General features: G+C 42.4%; 1 protein-coding gene across 2 annotated transcripts in view; it reads right to left on the bottom strand.

The window, feature by feature from the left end:
* Positions 1 to 9,170: 9,170 nt before the first annotated feature.
* The window catches only part of NADSYN1 (NAD synthetase 1), a 40,711-nt gene continuing 33,809 nt past the window's right edge, over positions 9,171 to 16,072 (bottom strand). For both annotated transcript variants that reach the window (XM_020782884.3, XM_072985907.2), the window contains 2 exons: positions 15,778 to 15,954; positions 9,171 to 9,626 (listed from right to left, as the gene is read on the bottom strand). In XM_020782884.3, the coding sequence (XP_020638543.3) occupies positions 9,573 to 9,626; positions 15,778 to 15,954 (231 nt within the window). In that variant the 3' untranslated portion in view covers positions 9,171 to 9,572. The remainder of the gene's footprint in view (positions 9,627 to 15,777; positions 15,955 to 16,072) is intronic.

Genomic DNA, 16,072 nt, shown 5'->3' with positions numbered 1-16,072 from the left:
GCAAAATGTTCATTTTGATCGTCGCAATTCTTCCCAGCATCGATAGTTGTAATTTATCCCATTTCTCCAAGTTGTTCTGTACCTCCTTCATCAATTTCATGTAGTTATCTTTCAACAGTGTGCTTGTCTTCTTTGTAATTTGTATCCCTAGATATCGAATTTTCTTTTCCTCTTGAAAGCTCGTCTTCTCTATTAGCTCCTGGCGTTCTTGTTCTCTCATATTTTTAATGAGTATTTTGGTCTTCTTTTGATTTATTCTCATTCCTGCCATGTCACCAATTTTTTTTAACATTGCCATCAGATCTTCTATTGAATACAGTGGATCTTCCAATATGATGACTAAATCATCCTCAAAAGCTTGGAGCTTATAGACTTGTCCTTTTACTTTTAATCCTTTCACTTCCTTTTTATCTCTAATTTGGTCATTTAATATTTCTAGAGTCAAAATAAATAGAAGTGGGGACAGGGGATACCCCTGTCTAGTGCCTTTCTGTATTTGAATTTCTTTTGACAACTCACCATTTATTCTTACTTTTGCCTTTTGTTCAGTATATATTGCTTTAATTAGTTTCATAAATCTTTCTCCAACTTGCAGTGTTTCCAACGTATATAACAAAAAGTTCCAATCAAGATTATTGAAGGCTTTGGGGAGAATAGCTCTTTGATCATGGGGCAATACTATAATCATTCAACCTACTCAGTCTTGAAAGGTCAAGACTGGGAAAGTTACATTTTTTGGACTACAAAACTCAGAATCCACTGGCCACTGTGTTTTCTTGTTTTAAAAAATATTTAAAAATAAAAACAAAACAAAACAAATCTACATACACACTTACTGGGCTCCCAGGACCAATGGAGACAATCTGTTCCTTCCCTTAATGGAGACCCATCCCCCTTGTTTTATTTATTGATTTTTTTATTTTAATAAAAGCATAATACAGTAAAGTGAAATAAAAAATTTAAAAACGTGTGACAGATTTGAAACACTTTATAAAAACCAGAAAAAAAAACAGAAGGCGTGGATTTCTCTCAGCTTGAGTAATGCAAATGGTGGAGAAAATGAATTTGCGCGCGCACACACACACACACACACACACACACACACACAAAGCCATTTTCTCCACCCTTTGCAATTTCTCAAGCTGAGAGAAATGCGCTTGTGTGTGTGTGTGTGTGTGTGTGTGTATGTGTGCGTTCCAGCTATCACAAGCATGGGGGATAACTCTGCATATGCTCCTGGACCTGGAACCACAGTCTGCACATGCCCCAGAGTCGGGGGAGTCAGGGCAGAAGGGGGGGATAAAAGTGCCTCCTGTTCCCCAGTTTTAGGAGGAAGGAGGGACCAGACTGGCCCCAATTTCCCTGGGTTTGAACCACCACCCCCTCCAAACCCCAGAACAGCCTCCTCTCCTACAGGCAAGCAAGTGCACTCACTTCACTCCTGTCTTGTTTCCACCCATCCATCCATCCATCTCTCTCGCACCTTCCTGCCCTATTCAGCTCCAGGCAGAAGCAGCCATCCACAAGCCAGAGACTGATTGCCTGGGACTGTTCTACAGCCCTAATCAATCAAGCCACCTTATCTCCGATCTCTGAAAGAACTGGAGGATTTACAAGTGCCTCAACCAAGGAAGTAACAGGGAGAGGTTTGGTTGCAGGGGGTGGGGAGGGGGAGGGGTGGGGTGGAGATAAAAAAGCCGGACATCTTGAGGTTTTTTAGTTTTGCCTGCCAGACGGAGGATATGATCCTGAAAAGTAGGACATGTCCTCCTTTTGCCGGACGTCTGGCAACCCTATCCAAAAGAGCCTTGAGCTGGTCAGCCACCACCCTCTCTACCACTTTGCTGAGGAAAGAAACATTGATGACGGGCCTATAATTGCCAATGTTGTCCGCCACCCAACTTGGTTTCTTCCTTGTGGACCTAATGGAGAGACCCATTAATTATTGCTGTGGCCCATTTGGTTATTGTAGGCCTGGCTGCTTTGATTAGCCAGGCCGGGCAAGGGTCAAGGGAGGGAGAGGTGGTATGACAGCAACACCTTCTGGCCTTATGCACTTTTTTTCTTGGTATAAACTTCCTTTTTTAGGAGGCACCACACTCTCCTTCTCATTTTTCTTGGGTGGGGGCCATGCCTGTTCATGGAGTAGGTAGGTAGGGTATATTTTTCACTCTGGGTGCCAAAATTGCTGGTTTTGTCTGTGAAGGAACAATTCTGTCCCTGCTTCCTTTCTGTTCAAACTGGATGAGAGACAGTAAAGGGCTCTTTCTCTCTATCTCCACTCATTATGTGTCAGTGGGCAGGGCCTGTATTGCTGCCTGTTCAGCGCATACTTGGCTGAGAGTGATAGTCCTTGTTAAATGTTAATAGTCTATCAGGCCCCTAAAATTAAGAGCAAATACTTCCAACAACTCACTTCTCATTACTTATAATTTTGGTGACTTAAGCACATAAAATATAGATGACACTGTGAAACTGAATATTCACCGTGTTTAAAATTGTGAGGGAGAGTGAAGAATATGGATCTCATTATACTAATTTGATAAGAATTATAACTGTCTTTAAGTGTTCTTTTTTTTTAAGAGGGGCAAATTGCAGGAAAGGGTAGTGTCATATGAGCATGGATCACAAATAAGCCTGCAGAGGTAACAGAAGAGATTTTCTGTGGGAATGCTCCCATTATTTTTCCAAAATGTTTTTGAACTGAAGTGAGAATGTTGCACATCATAGCTTTCTTTAAATGCCCAAGGACTTATTCCATTTCTCCCCACAGTTCTGGCATAGCGCAAAATATGGTCTGAAGCTCAACATCAAAAAAACAAATATCATGGCCACTGGTCCCATCACCGCCTGGCAAATAGAAGGGGAAGATATGGAGGCGGTGACAGATTTTACTTTCTTGGGCTGCATGATCACTGCAGATGGTGACAGCAGCCATGAAATTAAAAGATGCCTGCTTCTTGGGAGGAAAGCGATGACAACATCTTAAAAAGCAGAGACATCACCTTGACGACAAAGGTCCACATAGTCAAAGCTATGGTTTTTCCTGTCGTGATGTATGGAAGTGAGAGCTGGACCATAAGAAGGCTGACCACCGAAGAATTGATGCTTTTGAATTGTGGTGATGGAGGAGACTCTTGAGAGTCCCCTGAACTGCCAAGATAACAAACCTATCCATTCTGAAGGAAATCAACCCTGAGTGCTCACTGGAAGGACAGAATCTGAAGCTGAGGCTCCAGTACTTTGGCCATCTCATGAGAAGAGAAGACACCCTGTAAAAGACCCTGATGTTGGGAAAGTGTGAAGGCAAGAGAAGAAGGGGACGACAGAGGACTAGATGCCGGGATGGACAGTGTCACGGAAGCTACCAACATGAATTTGACAAAACTCCGGCAGGCAGTGGAAGATAGGAGGGCCTGGCATGCTCTGGTCCATGGGGTCACGAAGAGCCGGACACAACTTAATGACTAACCAACAACCACTATGGGGCTATGTGCAGAGTTAGGTGCACATGTGCGCGTGAAGGTCAAATGCAAACATTACAAATTCTGTATGGTGGCAGCTAAGAATTGTGTCGTTGTAGCAGTGCTCTAGCTCAGAGGTCATCAACCTCTGGTTCATGGCCCAGTGCCGGTCCATGGCCTGACCAGGACCAGGCCATGGAGAGACCTCCCCCCCCCGCATGCACTCCCCTCCCCACAACTGCTTTGCACGAACTCATGTGTGCCAACACTGGCGTGAGCGTTCCCCTACCCCTTCACACATGCGCCTGAGCGTGGGGGCGGGTGTGAAGGCACTCCTGCACATGTGTGAAGTGGTGGGGAAGTGCTCATGCTGGTGCTGGCAGGTGCGTGCATGCTCTCCCCCTGCTTCATGCATGTGCCTGAGAGAGGGGGGGAGAGAGAGAGCGTGGGGTGGATGCCCCGCCTTCCTCAGAGGCTTAGCTAGTCCCCGGTTCCAAAAAGGTTGAAGACCGCTGCTCTAGCCAAATGACCTAGTTCAAAACCTTTTGACATGGAGGTAGCATAGTTAGTGCAGCAACAATTATTATTATGACTGTATAGCATTGGGAGAACATCCATATACAGTACATATATATTTCAATACATATTAGAAGAGATTTTTCAATATTGTTTGTCATATTAAGAACAGTGATGGGAAATGCTTTTCAGAAGCTTTCTCGGTAGGATCTTCAGCATTTACATAACCAACTTGTGTTTGCCTGTGGAATATATTTGAACAAAGGAGGGAGGAGTATTATAAGGTGCTGCTACCATGATGCTGAATCAGAGGGCCTGCTGAACGAATAAAAACAATGCCAAAACTGCCTGTGTCTTTAAACATCCTTATGGTGAAGAGACGCACATGGGGGTGGGGGGAATAGACAAGCTGTTGGTCTCCTATCACATAATTCCAGAAGGTACCAGATGCCCTTTCATACCAAGAGTGGACAGCCATAGGAAGCTGGACTCCAGCTAAATACAGTGCCATCATTTTTCCTCATCATCTGCTCAAGTTTATGGACATGCTATGAACAGAGACAAAATCTCAAAGAGCTCTGAAATGTCCTTCATAGTTCAAAGCTCCACCTCTCACTTTTTAAGAGGTCTGTTTCAAAACCTTGCATCGTTCCCTCCATTGTCTTAACCTTTGCAGAAGGCTTAGCATAATTGTATTGCACCCAAACAGGAGCTCATTTAGAAACATAGACTGTTACATGCTCATCTTTGTTTAAATGTATTTGACAAGTTGCTCATATATATTTTTCTGGGGATGGGTTGTGTGGCTGTGTGAAATCAGCGCCAAGTCCTTTTCCATTTTGTATCCTGCCATCCAATTGTTAGTGCTCCCCAATAAAGTAGACCAGGCTCATACCTCCTGGATAGCTTTTTCTTTTAATGCAGGGTTGGGCAACGTGTGGCCTGTAAGCTATATGTGGTCACCTAGCATTTCAGCACCAATATACACCTCAGAAATGCTTGGAAAGTTTCCTTTTGAGGATAGCAACAGCCAGTGGCCAAACTGGCAGAAGGATTCTGGGAAATGCAATCCAAAGCATAACAGAGCCTCTACCATGACTTCTGAAGGGCTCCTTGTTCTTCGTCTCCAGCCATTCTGTGAGCACATCCCACAATTACTTGAAGGTTTTAAGAAACAAGAGGTAACAGCATTATTGGGCTCATTCAAGTGTCAACTGGACTTGTGCACAGTTAGAATGACCATGCAATGACTTGCCACTAATGTTCTTATGAAACCACATTTAGTTTGTTGAAATCTAATGATGGGGTAAATAAGCCCCGTTGAAGAGAACACAACAATAGAGCCTCGTGGCGCACTGGTTAAAACGCTGTACTGCAGCTAAAACTGTGCTCACGACCTGGGGTTCAAATCCCAGGTAGCCGGCTCAAGGTTGACTCAGCCTTCCATCCTTCCGAGGTCGGTAAAATGAGTACCCAGCTTGCTGGGGGGCCAATATGTAGCCTGTATAATTAAATTGTAAACCGCCCGGAGAGTGCTTGTAGCGCTATGGGGCAGTATATAAGTCCAATAAAAAATAAATAAATAAATAAAAATATTGGCAAGCAAACAGACAGCACTGTGCTCTTAAGGCCCTGCTATGGTGCAGTTTTTATGATCAGCAGAATGGAAAGCAAAAGACTTACGTATTGTATCGTCACAGGCGACAACTGGTAGAAGCAACAGACTAGCCCATTGTTCCATATGTATGACAAGCACATCTTCTACGTGCAAAACTTCCTTTCGTTGTGGCAGCTTTTATACCTGCAGTGTCACAGCTGCATCTCAAATTAAAATAGCTTTACCAAATGATTGGGACTTGCTGATTCCCATGTGCAAGCAGTAGAAGTAAGCAGCAAAGGTGCGTGCATGTGATTGGAATCAGGTGCTTTGCTGGTGGCCAAAATGAACTGCCAGATGGTTCATTGTAAAGCAGCACCTCATATGTCTAGAGCCTACAATTTCATTAAAGATAAGCAAAAATGTTGTGGTCAACTACAAGGCCTACCCTAATATAACACGAGGCAGATGGCAAGTACCAAGAGTAACACTGCAAAAATATAATGCAATTGTAAGCCCTCGGAGCCTGACGTTTAACTGAATTAACAGATATTCCATATAGCATATAACCACCAGTGCCAGGAACAGGCCCCAGGAAACCCTGTTCGGGCCATTCTGACGTCAGCAGTATTATATCCATGTTTACAGTTAATCACACACTCCACTACCAAGCTTAATCAGAGCCTCAGTTTGCTGTCCAAGCCACCAGACCAAAGCAGTTAAAACTATGTAAATAACAAAAAATATGAAAAATAAAAACAGAGCCAATTAGATTCATTAAAATGTAAATTTATTGCACAGTAAAATAAAAAAAATCATTTTTCACATCGACATGTGCCAGTGGTTGTAAAATTTTATGATTTTAGTTCAACAAGTTAAAAAGAGAAAAATCATATGCAGACCTTTCATTAGAGGAGCAAATATTTTCCCGAACTAAAGCCTGAGTTGCTATGACTGGTGTTGGTCATATTAATTATTTCCATATATTCCAACAGCTTCCAAGTATTGAAACTTTATGTTTTCACCCAAAATCTCAGACACAACTACTACACATATTGTAAATGTTGCCACCCATTCCACCAGAACATTGTAATAAATCCATCTAATTTAAACTGCAGTCCTATACACATTTACCTCAGTGTAAGCCCAACAAAACCTAATGGAAGTTACCAGTAAGTATGTAAGTAGCTAAAGTATTAGAGCGGCTAACCAAAATACAGTGGTACCTCAACTTACGAACTTAATCCGTATTGGAACGGCATTCGTACGTCAAAATGTTTGTAAGTTGAGGCAATATTTCCCATATGAATGCATTGAAAACCATTTAATCAGTTCAGGCTGTTTTTCGTTCGTATGTTGAGACACTGTTCATAGGTAGAGGCATTAGTTCCCATAGGAACTAATGCAGAGCCGGTTAATCTGTACTCTACCACTAGGGGGAGAATTTTTCTTCTTCTTTTGACCTAAGATGGACTTAGGTCAAAAAAAGGGCAGGAAAGTTTTTTTTTCCGTTTGTAAGTTGACGTTTCGTTTGCAAGTCGAAGCAACATTTTGCAAATGGAGCCATTCATAACTAAAAATGTTCACAAGTGGAGACGTTCATAAGTCGAGGTACCACTGTAATGTATCCCTGCCTTATATGTGTAAACATGTACCAAACACATGTTTACAGATATAAGTCAGGTGTATATAGTGTTTAGAGTGGTGGTTTAGAACCTGGAAGACCTGAGTTCAAATCCCTCCCCGGTTATAAAATGCAATGGGAAATTCGAGACCAGTTACTTTCAAACTGACCCATCTCACAAAAAAAGAAGAGAGCTATATGTGCCACTGTCAGGGGTTTCTATTCTTTTGACGCAGGTACAATCACTTAAGTTTGGTTTGTTTCCAGTATATGTGATCACTGGAAAGAAACCAAAAGTTTGCCTTCTGGCTGTCAAGATGCCTTCCAGTGGGAATTTCCAATGTCATGAAGTGGTTTAATAAGAAATATGTCATGTTCCCAGGGGTTTCAACAGCAGAGTTGGATAAGCCAGTCCAATGTCAGAAGTTCAGAGAATGCAGAGCCAATATCAAAATGCCAAAGCCAAATCACAAACCGTAATCCAAGGTCAGAGTCCAAAGCCAAATCACAGTAGTCCAGGGTCAGAGTCCAAAGCCAAGGCTCCAGAGAACAAGGTTCAAGGTTGTCAGGAACGTGGATGCGAGCCAGAGATTTGACTTGTTGCTTCCACAAGCTTGCCAGCATCTGGGTGCAGATTTTATAGCAACAGCAGCCATCTAAACACCTCGTCCTGCTAATAATCAGGGCTGGTCGACCTGATGTTCCTATTAATTTTATTTGTCCCAGTCTACCAGAAACTGCCAGAAATGAGCTGAATTTGTCCTTGTTGCTGCCAGCTCAAAATCACTGGGCAACCTTTGGCAACAAATGCCAACCCTCTTCCATCATGGCTCCCAAATCTACTTCTGAGATGTTTATGAATTATTTAACTTCCAATGTTTCTGGTAATGGAATCATGGCATCAGAAGCAGAGTAATTTTGTATTCTGAAGGTGCTAGCATTTCCATGTAGGGCTGTAAACACTGGGCAGCTGCTGCCATTCACTTTTGATAATCCTAGGATAGATGGACCAATGGACTAACTTTGTAAAAGGTGATTTGTTATGTTTCTACAGTATTGGTGGCTATTCACAGTTTATGCTTAAATACTTCCAGTGAAAAAAAGCCCACTTCTTCCCAAGGCAGTCTTGTTGAACAGCTACTCCTTTTGGAATATTTCACCTAATGTTTAGCCAAAATCTGCTTCTTTGCAATTTTCACCCACTGGTTCTCATCCAAAACCTCAGATGCAACTACTACTCAATCTTCTAAACCAGGCTTGTCGAACCTGCAGCCCGTGGGCACATGCGGCCCATGTCAGCTTGTAATGTGGCTCAGTAACCATTTTTTATTTTTAAAGAAATTCCAAAGTTTCAGGTTACGGAATGCGGAATGCGGCCAGGGCATGTCACAACAGTAGGTGGGGAGAGAGGGAAGGAAGGAGCGGGAGAGGAGGGGAGAGGGGGGCTGCGTGACTGCATTGTGCCATCCCCGTCAATAGTTGGACCCCCTCCCGGCCCCATAAAGCCACCGGAGTCCAAGCTGGCAGCCTCGGCTGTCTGAGATCGCAGCTGCCGGTAAGCGCGCTTGGAGCCGGGCTGTGGAGGATGGCTAGGGCTGCCCCCCCATGCGGCCCAAACCAAATTTTCATGTTCTAATGTGGCCCAGGGAAGGTGAAAGGTTGGACACCCCTGTTCTAAACCAAGGGTCTCCAAACTACAGTCGGGGGCCACATCCAGCTCACCTTGCCATTTTATCTGGCCTGTTCCTTTTAGCCCGTGCACGTGGGCGGAAGTCCATGCAGGCGGACAACCACAAATATGGGTGCACGCATGTTCCTTTGGCCCTCAAAAATCTGAAAAATATATGTGGCCCTCAAGCTTGAAAGTTTGGAGACCCCTGTTCTAAACGTTTCCACCACCCAGAGCAGTACAATGAATTCAGTAGTTTAGGAGGCACTCCTAGCCATTTAATCTAACAGGAAGCCTCAGTGAGCTTATTAGTCTTTACTTCCAAGGGAACATATGCATGTATACAAAAATGCTGTTATGACAGTAAATTAAGTATTTAATGACTAATTAACAACCAAATTTTGGAACAGTTAACTCAAGCTGTTGCGTGGCCAACCTACATCAGTAACATATACAAACCATTACTTTGGGTTTCAATTTTTAGAATATTAATGATTGCAGTTAAGAGTTAGATGCATTTGGACTGGAGCATTCACTGGAATATAATCATTTCAATATTCTTACAAGAATACACGAGTCTTTAACGAGACAGCACTGATTCCTTAATTTTTAGAAATCTTCTGATCTTCATAATATCTAGGTTGTTGGATGTTTGAATGATTTCATAGTCAACACCATCCATTTAGAGCAACAAGAGAAGAGTCAAGCCACATCTTCAGGCTTGGGCTTCAGTTCCTCAGATTCTACTTTAGAAACCTGTAAAATAGCAATTTAAACAACCAATTACTCCTTTATCAAAATGAAAAGGACAAAGGCCAGATTAAGAGCTGAACTACACGTTAGACACAAATGCTAGTATTAAGTCTTCTCTCCCCATTGCCATTTTTATTAAGTAAAAGCAGATTTATGAGAAAACAATTCACAAAAGCAAGTAAGTGATGCTATTTTGCCCTTCCATTTTCTTTCCCAAATGGCACCTTCCAAAGAGATACATCTTGGTGGAAGGAGTTACTTGTCATGAATTTTGTAACACACATTTATGTGTTCTATATGGTTGGGAAACTGATTCTTCAAATAGCTATCTGTGAAACCACATGAATGGGTTAAGTCTGTGCTGCACGGAACTCCTCAGAATTTTCTAGAGCTTTTAGTCCCATGTTCACTAGGACGTCCCTTCCCCCCCCCCCAGTGTGCATGCTCTGCCCATCTAAAGTCGCTGTCAGTGAAAAAAGGAAACATACATGATAGACAGAGGGGACAAAGGGCAGGATGTGTGGATTCACAGATGACCACTCAAAGAACCAGAGTTGCAGGTAAGTAACCTTTCCTTCCTCATCATGATTTCTATGAATGCACATGAATGGGTGATTAGCATGCTAACTTATTGGAAGGAGGGCTGTCATGATAGGACAGATGTCAAGACAGCCTGTCCAAAGTTTGCATCCCTGTTAGCCCAAAAATCTGTGAGATGAATGTTGAGGGCCTGGACCAGGCAGCTGTCCTGCAAATGTGTGAAATATCAATGCCCTTTAGCAAGGATGTGGATGTAGAGATGGCCCTCGTAGACTGCGCTCTGACCAAGCCTGGTGGGGGTTTATTCGCCAGCTCATAAGCCAGGGTTATGGCCTGGACAGTCCAGCAGTAAAGCATCTGCAAAGATGCTTGCTATCCTTCGTTTGGACCTGGTAACAAATGAATAGGCAAGGTGACTTTTGGAAATTTGCTATACGAGAAACATAGGTGAGTGAACACTTCATATTAAGGGTGTGGAGCGTGTGCTCCAAGTCCGAGGAAGGTGATGGGAACAGTCGGGAGGTTGGTTGATGTGAAAATCATAGGCAATCTTGGGTAAGAAGGAGACGTCAGGGTAGAGGATGACCTTGTTTGGTTGGAATTGGAGGTAAGGAGGATCTACCCACAGTACTGCTAATGTGCTAGCCCATCAGGCAGATGTAATGGTGACCAGGAAGAATGTTTTAAGGGAAAGAAACTTGTGTGGAGTAGTAGCCAAAGCCTCAAAAGGCGGACGGGTCAAAATAGTGGAGTACTGGTTGCACAGGTCACTGTGGGGGTGGAGATTTGAGGGTCGAATGTTCTTGAGCCCTCTAAGGAACCTCTTGAGGGTTGGGTGGGAAAACAAGGTTGATGCTTCTGAACATGTAGCTTGATGTGTGACAATAGCTGTGATGTAGACCTTTAAGGTGGAATGAGATAATCCACATTTGAAAAGATGTAGGAGGTGGGAGAGAAGTGTATCCAAAATAACTGAAAGGCCCTTAGACTGTGCAAAAGTAGTGAAAGTATTCCATTTGTAGGAGTACAGCAAGGTGGTAGAGGGCTTCCTTGCTCTGGCAAGGACAGAAGTTAATGTGTGTGAATCCTCTAGGTGGTGAGGTGGAGAGATCCAAGGCCTGGGTGGGTGACACTGCCACTGCCCTCTGTTAGACGATAGTGGGATCAAGGGAGGCAAAGAAAGTCCGATGACATCATTTTCAGTGTAGTGAACCACGGCTGGCGTGGCCACAAGGGTGCTATGAAAGATCAATGCAGAGGCTTCGGTATGGAAGCCTGTGCACTGTTTGATGTCAATGCATGTTGGTTTGGTAGAATAGCCAGGTAGTCCTCTGAATGTTGTTGTGACCTGTACTGGAGAAGATCTGACCTGGGAGAGGGTGGTGCTCGGGCAAGTTGTGAGTGCATGAAGAAGTGCAGGGTAGGGGCAATGGATTTGGGGAAAGAGTCCTCTTAAATGAAGGCTTGGTAGGCTTCAATACCAAATCCGGGTCAGATTGCAGTTCTCAAGAAGCGTGTGGGTGGGTAGGGCCGATATTGAGACAGCAATAGCGATGATGAGCCTGAGGAATATACATAGGCATAATGGCTGTCTTGGGTTCTTCAATTGTGGTGCTAGCAGATAACAGGTTCCCAGTATGGGTCCAAGTACTCATGCTGTCATCAAGCCCATCTTGTAATCTTTATAATAGGCCTCAGAGTATTCCACTTTGAGTCAGTGTCAAAACAGCTCGTGAACATAATGGGTCTTCAGACGCGAATAGCAGGGAGAAAGGTGGAATGTTTTAGCAGAACGCTTCTGGGGTGGCGGTGATTCCAGCATGGTGGAAGCCAAGTCCGACAGCTGAATAGCCGTGGCCTGTCCTCTGGATGCAGGGCTGGTGGGGGCAGAGGCCAGGCTGGCAAAGGCTTCAGATGGAGTATGGCCATAGTTAGGCGATTCTCAATCCAGAGAAGAGAGCTTGGCCTGAGGGTGGTATAGGTGGCCTGTCATCTTCCAGTGCGATCACTGGCAGTGAACCTCCAAGAAAGAACTTTCTAGAAAAAAGAGAGAACCTCAGCAGAGACAGAAGAAGCAAAACACAGCTCCAGCGTCAAGAAGAGTCTAACCTCAGTGGCAACAAAAAGGAATTGAGGGCTCTTCAGATGGATGGAGCATGTAAACTAGGGGGGAATGTCCTAGCGAATGTGTGACTGAAAGCTCTAGAAAGCAGGCACAGACATAACCCATTCATTCATACGCATTCACAGAGACCATGAAGAATGAACTACAGTGAGGATATTAATATGGCATTCTACAGCTGAGTCCTCCTGAGAACAAAACATTATTGCAAACGTTACTAGTACACTAATAAGTAATCACACTAAATATGTCAAAAACAATAAATACGATGGTTCAAACGTAACACCTAAACATGGTTATTAAAATAATAAGCACTATACTTGATTACACCTCTCCTTTCTTCCTCTCCTATATGTTCAAATTTAACAGCAACCCACTGCTTCGGTTACAAGAACCATGATGTGAGAAATGAAAAATGTACCTGTTACACAAATCATCATTTCAAATGCTCAAGAAATTGTGCCTTGCTAAGAAATAATGGAAAATGACAGCAGAGTCATTTTCCTGACTCTGCTGTAACAGCACACTATGGTTTGCTGCTAAATTGGTGGTCAAATCAAAGAAACGTACAATGGGGAAATAAAAGCACGTGAGCATCAGGTACTTCAAAGATGGGCAAATCATAGTTTCACATTACGTTGGAACTATCTCACATATTTATATTTTTGTAAAAAGTTTTATTTCTAATCGCTATCATACAAAATGTTGATCAAAGAAAATCTCTTTCATCACTGAGTAGGGAAACCCAGTAGTTAAGGATATGGCTTTCGGATCACCTTGACTATGATGTCTCATTGTGGAAATCTATTTATTTATTAACAATAGAATCACAGAATCATAGAAAAGTAACGTTGGAAGGGGCCTACGAGGCCATCAAGTCCAACCCCCTGCTCAATCCAGGAAGACGATAGGTTTAATACAATTTCCTTCATTCAAAACTTTCTGTTTTTCATTCCCAAATTGTAAGCAATCAAGTGGCACATTTTAATTTGGGGGCTTAGTAATGTCAAGGTTATCATTAATCCCAGTCAGTTGTACAAACAAGGGACCTGATGGACTTGACTTTATGCCAGAGTTTACTTCCAGGAAATGAAGGCGTCATAACTCTCTCCCTCTACTACTTCAGAACACTTCATTTCTCATTAATAAATATTGTCATGCCAGACACTACAGCATATGAACTGAAAGAATTCCCATTTTGAGCTTTATGCATGTCACAAGATCATTTTGTTAAGCAAGAGGCAAAAAATGCCTTCATCTACTGAAGGAAAACATAGAGATAAGTTATGCCTGGTACTCTCACATACTGTTTGTCTAATGAAGGCATGTCTCACATCATGCTACCCTTAATGGATTTGCTGCACCTCTTCTGAGAGGTCTCAAGGTTGCTGCTCTTTTTTTTTGTATAGATGGAAGACATGCAGAAATCTGCCTCTTTTGTTTAACAAAAGGGTCTCATGATACGCTAAAGATTAATCATGTAAAAAGCTTAGATGTAAACTATGTAGGCAGGTGACCATTCACAAAAGTAATAGGTGAACTGCATTAGTCTAGCAATGACTAAATTTATCTTACTCAGAGTAAAATAGCAAAAAGCTTAAAATGAATCATTTCTAGGGTAATGATTATGTTATAGTCTCTTGGAATACAGGACATAATTATTAAATTCCAATTCAGTGACATCATACTGAAGTGAGTTTGAGCTACTAGCTTAGTTAAAAGAGGCCCTCCTGAACAGATACAAATGGGGATTGTCATCTTGTCATTCACACCATGGAAGCTGAAAACATGTGCCGCCTGCCTCCCACTTCAGGCAGTCCAGCCTCCACACGAAGCTCAAGCACTGTGTACTGGCAAAGCTGCAAAGGCATCTGGCAAAGGCTAATGACTGACTGAACATACCGGGTAATTAGATACTTAAGTCCCGATTATTTATGCCCATAAATTATTACAAGCACAGAAAGATTTTAAAAAAATATGACACCCCCCTCAATAATATCAAAACGAGTTCTCATTGAAAGCAGGAGGAATTTTTTACTTTTGACTTTACTGAGACTGGGTCGGCCTAAGTTGTGGAAAAAATGATGAAAAAACAATACAAAGACTTTTTTTTTAAAAAAAGAAAAGAAGGTAGAGACCACATGGCATCTTTTATCTTGAGTTTCCAGGAAGTCAGATACTCTTACAGCATGTCTGGCATTTCAGGGAGGTGGGAATTAGCATTTTATTGCACACATAAACATAGTATTAAAGGCAACTAAGGTGTAAAATCTTTGGCAGGGAAAAAATTGAGGTGTTAACATTCCTCTGTCCAGCAAAAGAAAATATATTAAAATAATGTTATGGCTGTGACTGAAGACCACGAGCAAGTCATAATTATTATGGCTGCTTGATCTTTTCCATGCCTTCAGTCCCAAACTTAGCAGAGAGCCACATCCAGGTCTAAACTCCATTGACCTCAATGTTAAATGCTGATGCAAAGCAGAACTTCAGCTACGGCCTAATGAACCTTCCCCTTGGGGAAGAGAATATATTAAAACCTCCTAAAGGCCAAAGAACCATTTGTAATAGATGTTTTGGCTGGAAAAAGCTTACATTTGTCCCAGGTTTGAGAAAAAGTACTTTGGAAGAACTTGACAAAGAGACAACATAGCCACAAATCCCCACTGGATTTTTTCAGGTGCATGCGAGAAGGAAAACACCACTTTGGAAAACATCCAATTCATCCACTATTATTAAGAACACAGAAAAGAGGCTACAAACAGCCATTCTCACAGCCCTGACTAGAAGGGATAGGAGAATAGCTCAGAAGCCTATTGCCCTATTAGCCCAAGTCAAATTGGGCTAAAAGATGGCCTGCTTTTCCTTCAAAGAATGCCACTTCCTGTTTTTGTCACCCATAACATCAACACAGAGAGGAGCAGAAAATATTGCCTAGAAGCTAGATTGTATTGTAAGTTTGATTAAAACCAATAGAGGCTAAAATACTGTACATTGACACGGGACACCCAGAAGGAACTTCAGATTAAGAACACAGCAGAACATGTACTTTCTTAATGTCCCTTTAATATACTGACATCTGTTTCTGCTGGAGATGCTGGTAACAGTGATGAGGATGATGACCTGTCTGCTGGAAATTACACCTGCTCTTCAGATTGACCCACATTTCCTCTGTACATATACTGTGTTTAACACACACACACACACACACACACACACACACACACACACACACACACACACACACACACACACACACACACACACACACACACACACACACACACACACACACACATTACTATAATGGCCAACGCGGCAGGGTAAATTACAATTAAAAATTTTAAAATCTGTTTTGTTGACTATTTAAATCAAATCATCAAATTTTTATTTAAATCCGGATTTAAATCAATCTTTTTAAAAAAAATACCATTGATTTTGACACCCTACTCCCCCTGTGAGGAAGTAAACAGAGAACCAGATCATGCCTACCTGTTCATCTATACACCTGAACTGCCAGGACCAAGCAGAATTATAAAGAAAAGGTCTTAGATCAAAACGGTTGTCATCGGGACTGTAGTTTGCAGCATGGTAGGAAGGTGTGAGTGTAGTCATTTTGTGTCTATTGACAGAATACATTCTGAAGAAATGTTTAACCTTTGTTGCCACCTGGTGTACAGAACAGAGTATTTCAGGGTCAAGAGACTGAGGTATTTCAACCTTAACTAGAAAATATGGAAATAATAAAGAGTTCTAAAAACAGCACAGCACAGTAAAGGGGGGGGGA

Source organism: Pogona vitticeps, chromosome 1 (genome assembly GCF_051106095.1).
Source record: "Pogona vitticeps strain Pit_001003342236 chromosome 1, PviZW2.1, whole genome shotgun sequence".
NCBI lineage: Eukaryota > Metazoa > Chordata > Lepidosauria > Squamata > Agamidae > Pogona > Pogona vitticeps.
The sequence above is the reverse complement of the archived record's forward strand: the minus strand, read 5'-3'. Positions and strand labels throughout refer to the sequence as shown.